Source organism: Pseudorca crassidens, chromosome 14, assembly GCF_039906515.1.
Source record: "Pseudorca crassidens isolate mPseCra1 chromosome 14, mPseCra1.hap1, whole genome shotgun sequence".
In the NCBI taxonomy this organism is placed as follows: Eukaryota; Metazoa; Chordata; class Mammalia; order Artiodactyla; family Delphinidae; genus Pseudorca; species Pseudorca crassidens.
The window spans coordinates 85,933,808-85,946,430 of record NC_090309.1 but is presented as its reverse complement, the minus strand read 5'-3'; the positions used below and the strand labels follow the sequence as shown (position 1 = coordinate 85,946,430).

The 12,623-nt window shown below is 36.5% G+C and overlaps 1 protein-coding gene across 14 annotated transcripts in view; it reads right to left on the bottom strand.

The window, feature by feature from the left end:
• KIDINS220 (kinase D interacting substrate 220) overlaps window positions 1–12,623 on the bottom strand; it is a 104,298-nt gene that overhangs the window by 76,893 nt on the left and 14,782 nt on the right. For 9 of the 14 annotated variants that reach the window (XM_067703755.1, XM_067703756.1, XM_067703758.1 and 6 more), the window contains exons 5-9: window positions 8,197–8,295; window positions 7,052–7,153; window positions 4,461–4,559; window positions 2,550–2,747; window positions 753–851 (exon numbers count right to left, since the gene is read on the bottom strand). In XM_067703755.1, coding sequence (XP_067559856.1) covers window positions 753–851; window positions 2,550–2,747; window positions 4,461–4,559; window positions 7,052–7,153; window positions 8,197–8,295 — 597 coding nt within the window. The remainder of the gene's footprint in view (window positions 1–752; window positions 852–2,549; window positions 2,748–4,460; window positions 4,560–7,051; window positions 7,154–8,196; window positions 8,296–12,623) is intronic. The other 5 variants (XM_067703759.1, XM_067703747.1, XM_067703757.1 and 2 more) reach the window with 1 other exon arrangement.

Below are 12,623 nucleotides of genomic sequence, written 5' to 3'. Positions count from 1 at the left end.
ACCTTCCTAACTAAAACACATGTCTCTTCAGGCAAGGGACCCATGTTAAGACCCTCATGGCATCTGGCATAATATTTATCAGTTTGATTCAAAAGTGGATTTGGATACAAGCTAAATACAAGGAAAAAACTGAGCAGAAATGTAGACTCTCCAACCACAAAACAGGCTGTTCAGTACAGTTCTTTTTAGTCTAAAGCTCTTGACATATTGGATATATTCTCAACTTTAGGGAAGCTTTTCCCTAAAATAAATAACCTTTACAGCTGTGTGAGCTATGACTGCCTTAAGCAAAATCCATAGGCACTACCAAGTGGTCCTGGGAAAGGCTAGCAAATGGGGGAAAAGGAGAAGAAAGATGAAACAACAGGAACAGAAGAACAATACATGGATGAAGAAGACAAAACAGAGGAAACACATACTAAAGAAAATAAGTCCCATACACTCAAAGTGCCACCAACTGCCTCGGTATCATAAACTACTCATGTCAGAACTGAATATATTTAGACATTAGTAAGGGAGGTGTATTTGAAAAACATGAACTTCTTTATGCTTTACTTCTATCTAAATCTAACTTGACATCAATACAGAAATTTCATAATAATGGCAGTGAAACTTAATAATACAGGCATCCATTAAACGTACTAGGATTTATATGTTTGTCTCCATAGGAAAACTGGAAGAATGACATTATGATCAGCCAACATATACAAACAATTATACTAAGATAACAACAGCCCTGTAATCACACACACCTGTCCTCTAATGTCTATATCAGCATATTTTTGAAGAAGTGCTCGAACAATTTCCACATGACCACCTCTGACAGCACCAATTAAAACAGTATCTCCACTCTAAAAAGACAAAAAAAAAAACCAAGGTGAATTGATGATGGAACAAAAAACACTGTTTTCAAGTTAAAATTAGTCATGTATTAATTTAACAGATTTTTTCTGAAAATTTCTTGGAAAAAATTATCTCTAAATAACAGAAAGTTAACTAATATTAATACCTGATATTAATAACCTTCAGAATAAGGGACAGAAGACTTTATACCTCAAAATGAGAACATTTATACCTGAAATTCCACAACAAAAGTTTAGAAAGATAAGTCACCCAGAACAATAAGCCATTCTATTTGAAGGTAACCAACCTCCCATTACAGATGTAAATTAAATAAAATGACACAGTGGCTGTCAATGAACCAGATGAACATTTGGAAATTACATAATACAAATCCCTTGGAATAATACTATATGACAAAAGCCATGGATTCTAAAAAGAAGGGAGTTATAAAGCTAGAGCCATCTGTGGGTTTATAACCACATTTAATTAAGGGAGAAGGTTGGTTCCCAGAACAGCACCTATATTCTATCAATTTGGCATTACAGGCCAACAGTGCACAAGACTCACTCCCCAGTACAAGGCTTAGATGAAGTTCACTACCTCATAAGGACATCTCTGCCCTGAAATTATATCCACCAAGCAATAATCATTATTAATTATATCTTCCCCTAGTGCAAATACTGTAAATGGCCTTTTTTTTTAACTGCTAAATTACAAATCAGTTGTATGAGTTTGGGTTGGGTGATTCCATAAGCTACAGCTCATCTCAATCCTAAGTGGGCCCCAGTGGGCTCTATAGCAAGATGCAGGTCCTCGAGGATTATTAAGTCTAGCACCATGATGTAGTACCTTAACTACTACATTAAAAGTGTAAATAAACCCATGGCAGACACATTTTAGTTGAGAATATTAGCATTAATGTGGGTTCAGACTAGTAAATTAATAAAAGGTTATAAATATTTCATTGCTTACGATGTGTCATGCACTGTTCTAGGCACTAGGAAATAAGATAGACAAGGTCCCAGCTCTGAGAGAATTTATAGCCTAGAGGAGACTAACAGACAACATACAATAAACACAAATAAGAAATCAGATAAATGTAATGCAAATAAAATATAGTGATTTGATAGAAAGTGACTGGGTAGCTACTTTGGCTTGGGTAGTCTTGAGAAATCAGGACTAATGTGTAGGATTTGGTGCTTTAACAACAGGATATATAGATGCTGGTACCACTTACTGAGAGGGAGAAGACTGAGGGAAAAGCAGGTGTGGGATGAAACAAACAAGACACCTGTTTTGCTGTAAGTTAAGAAGCCCATTAGACATTCAAGTGGACAGTTCAAGTTGAGCTGGACAGACAAGTGTAGACTTCCGAGAAGAGGTGAGAACAAGAGATACCAATTTGAAAATTCTAGGTGTAAGGGTGGGAGACTTGAAGCCTTGGAACAATGAATAACAACAGCCATGAACAACACCTATAGTTAGGATGGTTTCAAGATCACATTTTCAATAACAGCATTATTTCTGAAAAATTTAGAAGAACACCTCCACAAAGATTGGGAAGTTTTAACTTATTAGTTCTAAAGGCAGAAATAAAACATCTTAAATGTATGTCATGCAGGAAGAATCTTGAAAGGTGGTGAGAAGTTAAGGTAACCTTCCATCAATGTCACCACTGAAAGACAAATTCTAAATAGATAACCTACCCTATCAGGTATGTTCACATATGTTCCAGCATCAAGTAGATCCTGTACAATTTCTGTATGTCCCTCCTTTGATGCAATCATCAAAGCTGTATTTCCATCCTTATCAGTTAAATTTACATTTGGATTCCTCTTCAAAATTTCTTTTACTGACTGTGTGTAGCCTCCTTTTACTGCCACAATAAGTGCAGTCATTGAATTCTACAAATCAAACAACACCCAAGAAATTAGTACTTTCAGAAAACATATAATTTATTCTATAGTCAAAAAACTGATGTTTTCAAATAGGTGGCCTATTATTAACAGTTATTTCTGATAATAAAATGCCAATATAAATAACCAGAAACAGACCAAAAGTGGCCAGAAGCATATTTTCCATTTTTGAAGATACATTAATTCTCTTCGGTCAATAGGACTGTTACGACATTCAATTCTTTAAATGATAATCCAAAATTGGAGTCATTTACAATGAACAAACCCTCTCACTAAAGTATTGACATATAAAATAGCTGACAGGATGATTCAAAATTAAACACATTCTAAGTTAAATAATCCAAAGTAAGAATCAATCAGACTTCAAAGAATTGTCTATAATAAAATCTGTATGAAAAACTGAAGTAAAACAATGAATTAATAAGCTATAGAATATTTCAATAAAAGTATAACATATTTCCCTGTTTTCCACAGTGATCTACAAACCACATTTTCAAAAGTGTCTTATTTTTAGTGGTTCTTTTAAAAACTGCACATTTAATTTATAACAAAATCACATAATAGAAGAATCTGACTCATTATAAAAGAAATATTAAAACTTATTGTTGAGATTTTGATCTAGTTTGAGATACCATGCAATTTCCTTATAGAAATATTTCAGTCATTATATCAGCCCCCAGAACTAAGCCATAATTCTCTCAATATTAAAATAACACCGCCTTCTCAGATTCCTCAGCAGTCAATAACCATAGAGACAAGCCACTCATCCACTTGATAAACTGTCCAGAAAGGAGGCAAGTGAAAGGTATGACTTCCATGCCTGGGTAAGAATCATGCTCTATCTCCGCACACCACTAAAATACTATGTACCCCTCGAAGGTCATCAATTAGTAGCTTCTGTCAACATGGACAACAGGAGGAGCTGGTTGGTATTATGCCAGGAAGTCACTTCTAATGATTTAGAATTCACTTTTGTTACACTGCAGCCAGAGATTTGGTAGCAACTCTTCCCAGAATCCTTTATGATCCATCTCACATAATAACAATAATTATGTTAACAGAAGTCTGTATTGTTTCTTGTGCATAAATGTCGTCTCCTTTACCTATATTCTTACAAGCTCAAGAGAAGAGCGATATGATAGGCTTCTCCAGTATCCCCAGCACATCTGGCACAGGGCTGGGTGGACAGCGGGTACTCAATAAGGAATTTATAACTGCTAGACTGTAAGATATACTGAACCAATTTTTAAGCTATATAGGTTTTGACCACAGATTTTTGATATTTTTAAATCTATTAGAGAAAACAAGTCACAGATTAAAATATCAAAAAATTATATTATTTTAGAATTTTAAAGAAAAGGTATTTTAACAAAATAGAAACTCTTTCCACAACAGTAATTCAAACAATTTGATTTGGGGAGTATTTTAATTTATACTAAGATTACTAAAAGATATTCCATATAGTTTTAGCCTCCCAAAATTTATGTGCATTAGCAATAAATCCTTAAAAGCACATATCTGTAATACATAATATCTAATATAATATATTTACCAGGATAACAGAAGATGTTTGTTTTTCTAAGTATCGTTTAGAAACTATAGGGAAATTTTTCTAGGTATATACTAAGGAAAAAGTATTCTCTCTCTTAAAACTAAAAACATCTCTCTACTACCAGCAGTTAAAATAGAAAAGATACTTACAGCTCCTTCTTGATCAACATCAGCTCCCATAGCCAATAAATGTTTTACACATTCCAAATGACCCTTTCGTGCAGCCCAAACCAACGGGGTGGTTCCATACTATTAAAGAAATAATAAATTTAAAATTATTACCTAAGGTGTATTAAAAGAAACTAGCTCTCACCATGAATTTTGATAAAAATCATACTTTGAGCATTTTTAGATTATGGTTTATACCAATCATAATTTTAATCCTAGATAAATCATATTTTCCCCATACTATTTCTCCTTAATAGATGATTAACCACTGCATGAAATGTATTTTAATTAAATTTAACTTTTACAATCAGTGACAATTTTTCCATCATAATGTCATATAGCCTCTAATTTCCAACAAGCTTTCTTTGCTTCCCATATCTTGTGAAATATAAAGTCCAACAGTCTGAAATAGTAACAACCAAGTGCCAAACACAGTTCTAAATAGTTTACACGAGATAACGTGTGTAATCCTTATCAGAAGAATAAGTACAAACCACAATATCACATTTTAACAGATGAGCAAACAAGGCCCTGAGAAGTTAATTACAGGCTCGAAGTCACAAAGCTACTAAGAGGTGGAGCAAGACCCATGAACCCAACAAGCCTGGCTTCAGTCTGTGCTCTTAACCACCACCCCAGATCGGCCTCTGTACCTGACAAAATAAATGTCCGCCTAGAAACTGCACTCAAAAGCGCCTTCTGCTGGAACGTGATTCAAAAGACATCAGAGAATGTAAATCATGCATAAAAGCAATGCTTTATCTTTGGGGAGATTCATAAGACAATGAAGAGACACAAGAATACTCACAGTGACATTTAACTACATGGGAGACTGCAGGTTGAAATGAACATTTAATGAATACCTACTTTTTATAACAGCCTTGACCAATAGAACTTTTGTGCACTGATGGAGGTATGGACAGTGAATACTGACTACAGAAGAAGGGGCATCTAAGTTGACTGGGTAAGTTAAGGAGACTTAACAGAGAAGCTAACACCTCAACTGAGACTTGAGAAAATAAATAGGAGTTCATCAGGCAGAGGAGGTCATAACATTCCTAGCAGAGGGAATAGGATAAACCATGACACGCACTTCATAGAAATTCATAAAAGTTCACAGAATGGGGCTTCTGTGAACCCACCTGCCAATGCAGGGGACACGGGTTCGAGCCCTGGTCCAGGAAGATCCCACATGCCGCGGAGTAACTAAGCCCGTGCGCCACAACTAGTGAGCCTGTGCTCTAGAGTCCGCAAGCCACAACTACTGAGTAGTAGCGCCTCAACTACTGAGCCTGCGTACCACACTACTGAAGCCCGCGCACCTAGAGCCCGTGCTCCGCAACAAGAGAAGCCACCACAATAAGAAGCCCACGCACCACAATGAAGAGTAGCCCCCGCTCGCCGCCACTAGAGAAAGCCCGTGCGCAGCAACAAAGTCCCAATGCAGCCAAAAATAAATAAGTAAAGAAAGAAAGAAAGAAAAAAGTTCACAGAATGATAGACAATCTTCTGTATCCAAAAGCTTAGTGTATATGGAGACGAATGGCAAGAAGTGAACCTGGGAAGAAAGACTGGGGTCCACCTGAAAAGTCTGGGCTTTGCCCTGAAACCACAGAAGCTATCAAAGCTCTCCAAAAGCAAGAAAGAATGAAATAATTAAATAAATATTTATCAAATATTTGGGGTATTAAGGATTTTAAAAAATGAATAGAACAAAATCCTGGGGAGCTTTCTGGAGCTGATGGCACATGAGCTGAGTGTGAAGGATGAACAGAAGCTAAAGCAGACGAGGATGAGAGGGCACTCCACACTGTGAAAGAGCACCTGCAAGATGTGGAGGGTTAAAAACAGATGGACTCAGGAACCTGCATCATTTGATAGTTGAGTAAAGGTAGTTTGGGGTAGAGAGAGCAGGAGAGAGGGTAGAGACGGAGGCAAGGATTATCTTTATACATCATAACAGGGATTGATGTCTTTAGGATTTTAAATATGAGAGAGAAAGAACAAGACTTAAATTTTAAAAGATCATCTGGGGGCTTCCCTGGGGCTTCCCTGGTGGCGCAGTGGTTATGAATCCGCCTGCCAATGCAGGGGACACGGGTTCGAGCCCCGGTCCGGGAGGTTCACAGCGGCTGGGCCCGTAAGCCATGGCCGCTGAGCCTGCGTATCCGGAGCCTGTGCTCCGCAACGCGAGAGGCCACAACAGTGAGAGGCCCACGTACCGCAAAAAAAAAAAAAAAAAAGATCATCTGGCAACAATACAGAGAAGGCAGACAGGACCCACAGTAGAAAGAAGAGCTACAACAGTAAATAATGAAGATAGGGAATCAACCCTACCTATTTCCCTGAGAATGATGAATGTGATATAAAAGACAATGGAAGGACACTTAGCACGTATTTAATACCTAGGAGGAACCCACCTATGAGATGTGTGTCTTTATAAAATGTATTAATAAATATAAACATAAGATACATCAGAGCCGCCGCATGAGATCATATGAAAATCCTTGTAAGTTAGACACACTGAGTGGACATAATATGAACTAGAACCTGGAAAGATCTTGCTGACCTACCTTATCGGAGCAGTTGACTTTAGCACCATTTTGCAGTAAAAGTTGCACTATATTTGCATGGCCTCTCCCTGCTGCCCAGATGATTGGGTAAACACTGTACTGCTGGGAGGTAGGCAGGTGGGTGAGTAGGTACACAGGGAGGGAGGGAGGGAGGGAAAGAAAAAGTCTTTTAGGTGGATATTTACAGCACACATTTGCTAAGAAGAGGAAACAACAAAGGGAGCAATATAAAGTAGTATTTTACAAAATCAAGTTACAGACCATTCTCCACTTTAAAAACACATGTAATACTCATAATACATAACTGGGAACTGAGATGCACTCAACCTTAAATATATATTATGAACACATCTATTTTTATAGATTCAATACACAATGTAATTATCTAACCAACAGGTAAGACTAATAAGAATATAAAACCTTTCTTTATAATCCGTCCATTAACTTGAATAAAACCATTTCCTTTTTTTCGGCTGTACTGAGGTATAACTGACAAATAAAATTGTAAGACATTTAAAGTGCATGTAATGATTTGACATACATATACATCGTGAAAGGAATCCCCCCATCAATAAAACAATTTCTTAATCTGCAGTCTGAGATCAAGTCTCAAGCAAAGTACAATAGTAATGCATGTATTACCACCTATAAGAATGTATAGTCTGCTGTTTTTAGCCACCAAGTTTGTGGTGATGTTACAGCAACCACAGAAAACTAATACAGGTGACTTGGAGTAAGGTTTTAGCAGTGGAGAGGGCCAGAAAAAAAAAAAAAAAGAATATAGAAAAGTGGCATGGATATTTGGTAAATGTCTCTTTTCTTTAAAAGAGTTTAGATTAAGAATACATACGCACAGAAAACAGGTAAGATGACTTAAGGATTTCAAAATCTCCTTTTGAAAAATTGTATAGTTATAATTAACATTTAAACTCTAAGAGTTGCCTTTTTGTTGATAAAAACTGAGAAATAAGCTTAGCCTCAGAAAGAAATTCTCATTGTGTTTTGAAATCACATTCTGCATTATTATCTTTAGTAAGATCTAGATCATTTTTATCCACTACGAAGTCCAAAGCATAACCAGCCTTAAGTATTCCCTAAAAGAACTTACCACTTACATTACAGATGGATTTTTTGTTAACGCTTACCAGACCAGTAACACTTGGATTGGCACCATGAGAAAGAAGCAACTCAACCACTTCAGTACGGCCTTTATAACATGCCCACATGAGAGCTGTCCATCCTCCCTAAAGAAAACAAAAAGGTGGGGCAGGGGAGGGAAACAAAACACTGGATTGTCTCTAAGCACAAAAATGGCATTAATGAAGTTCCTTTTGTAAGCTTTATTCTTTATAGAACCATTGTTTTAAGAAATCACTACTATGTAGTTTTAAACACCTAAGCTCCCCAGAGAAATACACAATAGTATCTGAAAAAAGTCAAATCTCTTAAGTCCAGTAATGATTACTCCGAAGTTTTATTATATTTTGGAAATTGACATAGAGAACATTCATGTTGGACTCTTTCCAAATTTCCAAGATTTATTTTGGTTTTATAAATATTTTCCTTCAGTAAACATTCTATGTCTCCAGATATTCTCCTCCTGGTATGAGTCTAGACTTTTTCCAGAGAGGGATTCCAGCAACCCTATTCAACTCCTGCATCTAAACCCATCCTATAAATTCCAGATCATTATCATACCTCTTGCTAAAAAAGAGAGGATGAGAAGGCACTGATCTGTAGACCATGATTTCCAGGGGTGGGCAAAGTCATTAAGTATGAATTAACAGCATAGTAACTTTCTATTTTTTAAGCTACAGGAGTAGTGTTCTTGTTTTGGCAATGTTCTCTTTAACTATAATGCAGTTCAATGAAAGAGACAAATGCAATCAAATTATACTAAGAAGTGAATGTTTTGTTTGCTTTTTTTTTTAAATCAGTATTTGCACCAATCCACCTTTGGGTTCAAGAATATAAATCACTTAATCCTTCTGATTCTGTTTCATTGTCACTAAAAAAGAGATTTAAGAAAAATACTTGCCCTAATCCGAAAAAGGCAAAACTATAGAAAGGGAAAGCAGATCAGTGGTAGCCATGGGTTGGGGAGTGGGTGGAGGGGCTGGTTATGAAGAAGCAGCATGAGGTACTGTTGAAATGATGCAACTGCTCTGTACAGAGCTGTGGCGGTGGACATATGACATCATGTGCTTGTCAAAACCCACAGAACTGAACACCAGAGAGACGAATTTTATTGTAAGTAAATGTTTTAAAAATCAACTAGAATATGGGGAAGACAGAATATAGACTGGGATGAATTAATTATATTACAAACGAATCACATAATTACTTAGAAGCTGATCTAGGTAACTCTGGAAAGCAATATTTTGACTGAATTCTGTAATAATGCTAAAGACGAAAAGAACTGTATACAAACAATGTATTTAGTAGCAAATCTGTTTCTCTCACGGTATGGATTAGAAATTCTGAAACTATTTGTATACTAGGGGTGAACAAATAAGTAAATATATAGTGTGGAGAGTGAGAGCCAGATTTCTCACAGTCAGAGGAGAGTTACAAATTAAGAAAAGGGAGAAGGCTACAGTGGATTGGGTTCATGGTTATCGACCTAGTCTATCTTAAAAAAATATATATATATGTATATATATATACACACACACACAGATACAGAATAGATGTATGTGTATGCAAGAGTTAATATACAGACATGTATTTCCTACATCTATCCAATGAGAAGCACTACAGCAGTGACATCCCAATAACAATAAGCATACCTAACACCTAGATTACTGGTTTCTAAATAACATTTTCAAAAAACAGTAACTAGGGTTCCTTGGAAAACTGATTGATTCCAGGGCTGATAATCAGGGAAATAAGGCAGGGAAAATATAAGATGAACCTGAGCCTGAAGCATTTTGTAATGCCAGAAAGTAAGGAAGTGCTAAAATGTATATCTACATGTATCTATATATAGATATATATTTAGAGAGACAGAGAAAGACAGAGTCAGAGTCAGAGAGAGAGAACTCCTCTTTACAGAAGAATTCTAATTAATAAATGTAGATGGAATGATGAAAATAGAAAAATCACCATTATAACACCACAGTCATAACTGCTGCATGCAAGATGCATTGATGGATGCTAAAATAAATGAATGAAAGTTTAATCAAAAACAAGATATCTGTACAGTCTCAAAGTATCTTCCCTCAAATATTTAGTAATTACAAAGGGAAATCTGACAGACACTACCTTAGCCAGGATACATCACCAGTGATACATTCTGGTGAGGTATGTACCTAGATGTGGTACACTAAGAAAGGCATATCACCTCCTTCCCAATAAAGCACAATCTCAGTCTAATCATTAGAAACATCAGACAAATCCAAATTGAGAGACATTCTAAGAATGCCAGACAAGAAGTCTTCAAAGGTGTCAAGGTCATGAAAGACAAAGAAAGGCTGACATAATTTATTTAGGTCAAATTATAGAGCTGGGCATTTAGTCAAGTCTTACACACACCAATACTGTAATCTGTAAAATTCCTGCCCAGGATTGTGTTAATATCATTCCCTCATTTTAATTTGTATAGTATCACCCTATGCAAGAATCTCTGAGATAAAAATTTAATCTTGAGAAACCTATGCCCAAATTTGCAAAATGAAAAGACTGGAACTGACTGCCTATAGCAATGCTGTAGTTTGGTGTCCATTAAAGGTCTTCTCAAGGAAGAATCCTCACTAGACTTCCTGACATTATATCCTGGAATTATTCCTGAATCCCAGACAACCCCTGGTACAACCTCCTCTCCTCACACAAGTCCCAGGGACGCTGCCCTCCCCCACAGTTCAGCAGCCGCCACCACCCACCCAATTCTCTGAGGTTAGGGTCTCTCAATACTAACTACTAAGGGAGACACAGTCCTCAGTTTCCCTAATTTGGGGTGTTTAAAAGCCAAACACAGAGGCCCTTTAAATGTTAAAATATGCTGTGATTTGATAAGTACTTCAGGGAAATGAGAAATATGGAGAACTAAGAAAGTTTAAGAAACCATTTTTTACAAATCTTGACAAGTTCTTACACATTCACAATGTGTACTTTATAGTCCCTAACTCCCTTGCTGATATACATGGAAGAATGATAAAGGAGAAAGCCTTTGGAGTAGCAGTCCTGGGTTCAAAACTCAGTCTGACTGCTTAAGAGCTAAGTGACTTTGGGCAAAGAGTATTTCTTCCAGTCTCAATTTCCTGAACTATATACGCTGAGAACAAAATTAACCCTTAGCCCATAGGATTCTTCTCAGAAGTCAATTAATGATAGGCTAAAAAGAACCTGAAGGGATCAGGCATACAAAAGCTACTTAATATTAATTCACCTGATAAAATGGTATGGTGCTTTTAATAAAATATTGAGAACTAGGTAATTCCATGAATTTCTCTTCTGCTTTATTATACACCAGTTAAGATAAGAACACTGCATTTTACTTTACCTGCCATACCCATCCTTTGGCTAGGTTACTGATATCATTACCTTCTCTCCCTAAATTTTTATAGCAATGTACTTCAATTTCTTTTCAGAAATAGGGAGGATACAAATGGTTCTGTATCCTTCTATAAAAATAAGTATACCAACCACTTCACTAAGTTTTGTTTTTTTGTTTTTTTTGGGTTTTTTGCGGTACACGGGCCTCTCACTGTTGTGGCCTCTCCCGCTGCAGAGCACAGGCTCCGGACGCGCAGGCTCAGCGGCCATGGCTCACGGGCCCAGCCGCTCCGCGGCATGTGGGATGTTCCCGGACCGGGGCACAAACCCGTGTCCCCTGCGTCGGCAGGTGGACTCTCAACCACTGTGCCACCAGGGAAGCCCCACTTCACTAAGTTTTAAGAATAAATATAACACTGTAGAAGAACACTGTGTATATATTACATCGTACAATATTAAGTGCAAGATGGTGGAGTGCTGCAGTTTCTTAAAAATTCAGACCACCTGTACTTCATAAAGCATCAGCAGCAAAGTAATACATGTTGTCTATACCAAGGCAGTTCAATTCCTTCTTTTTTTCCCCTGTTAAAATTAATCTTTGAAAAGGCTGTACATTTTGCAGAATAATTAAGCCAGAAATGATCCCTTTCTTCACCTTTATGCTTTAAGCAGATGCCAAGATCAAATAAGAGCTAAGATAATTAAGAATCATATCTTGTTAAACTTGTAATGTGTACAGATGGCATTAGGAACACAATCACATTTTGAAAATAAGTTTATAAATATTATTCTGAAAATCATGACTTTAAACAACTGAAAATATTTTTAAAACTATACTATGTCCCTCTTAAAGTTCTCCTTAAAGGGAACAACTTTCTCATGAGTTCTAAAACTGATACATTATAAAGGGTAATAGGTTGTTTTAACAACATTTCAGAATTAAAATTCTAAAATAAACAGAAAATAATGACTAAGAATATTCTAAAGGAGGTGCATTATATCACCGGGTTTTAAAACATTCTTGAGGGTCATTTCAATGCCCAATCCCAAATCCTAAAAACATTATTATAGTATCACC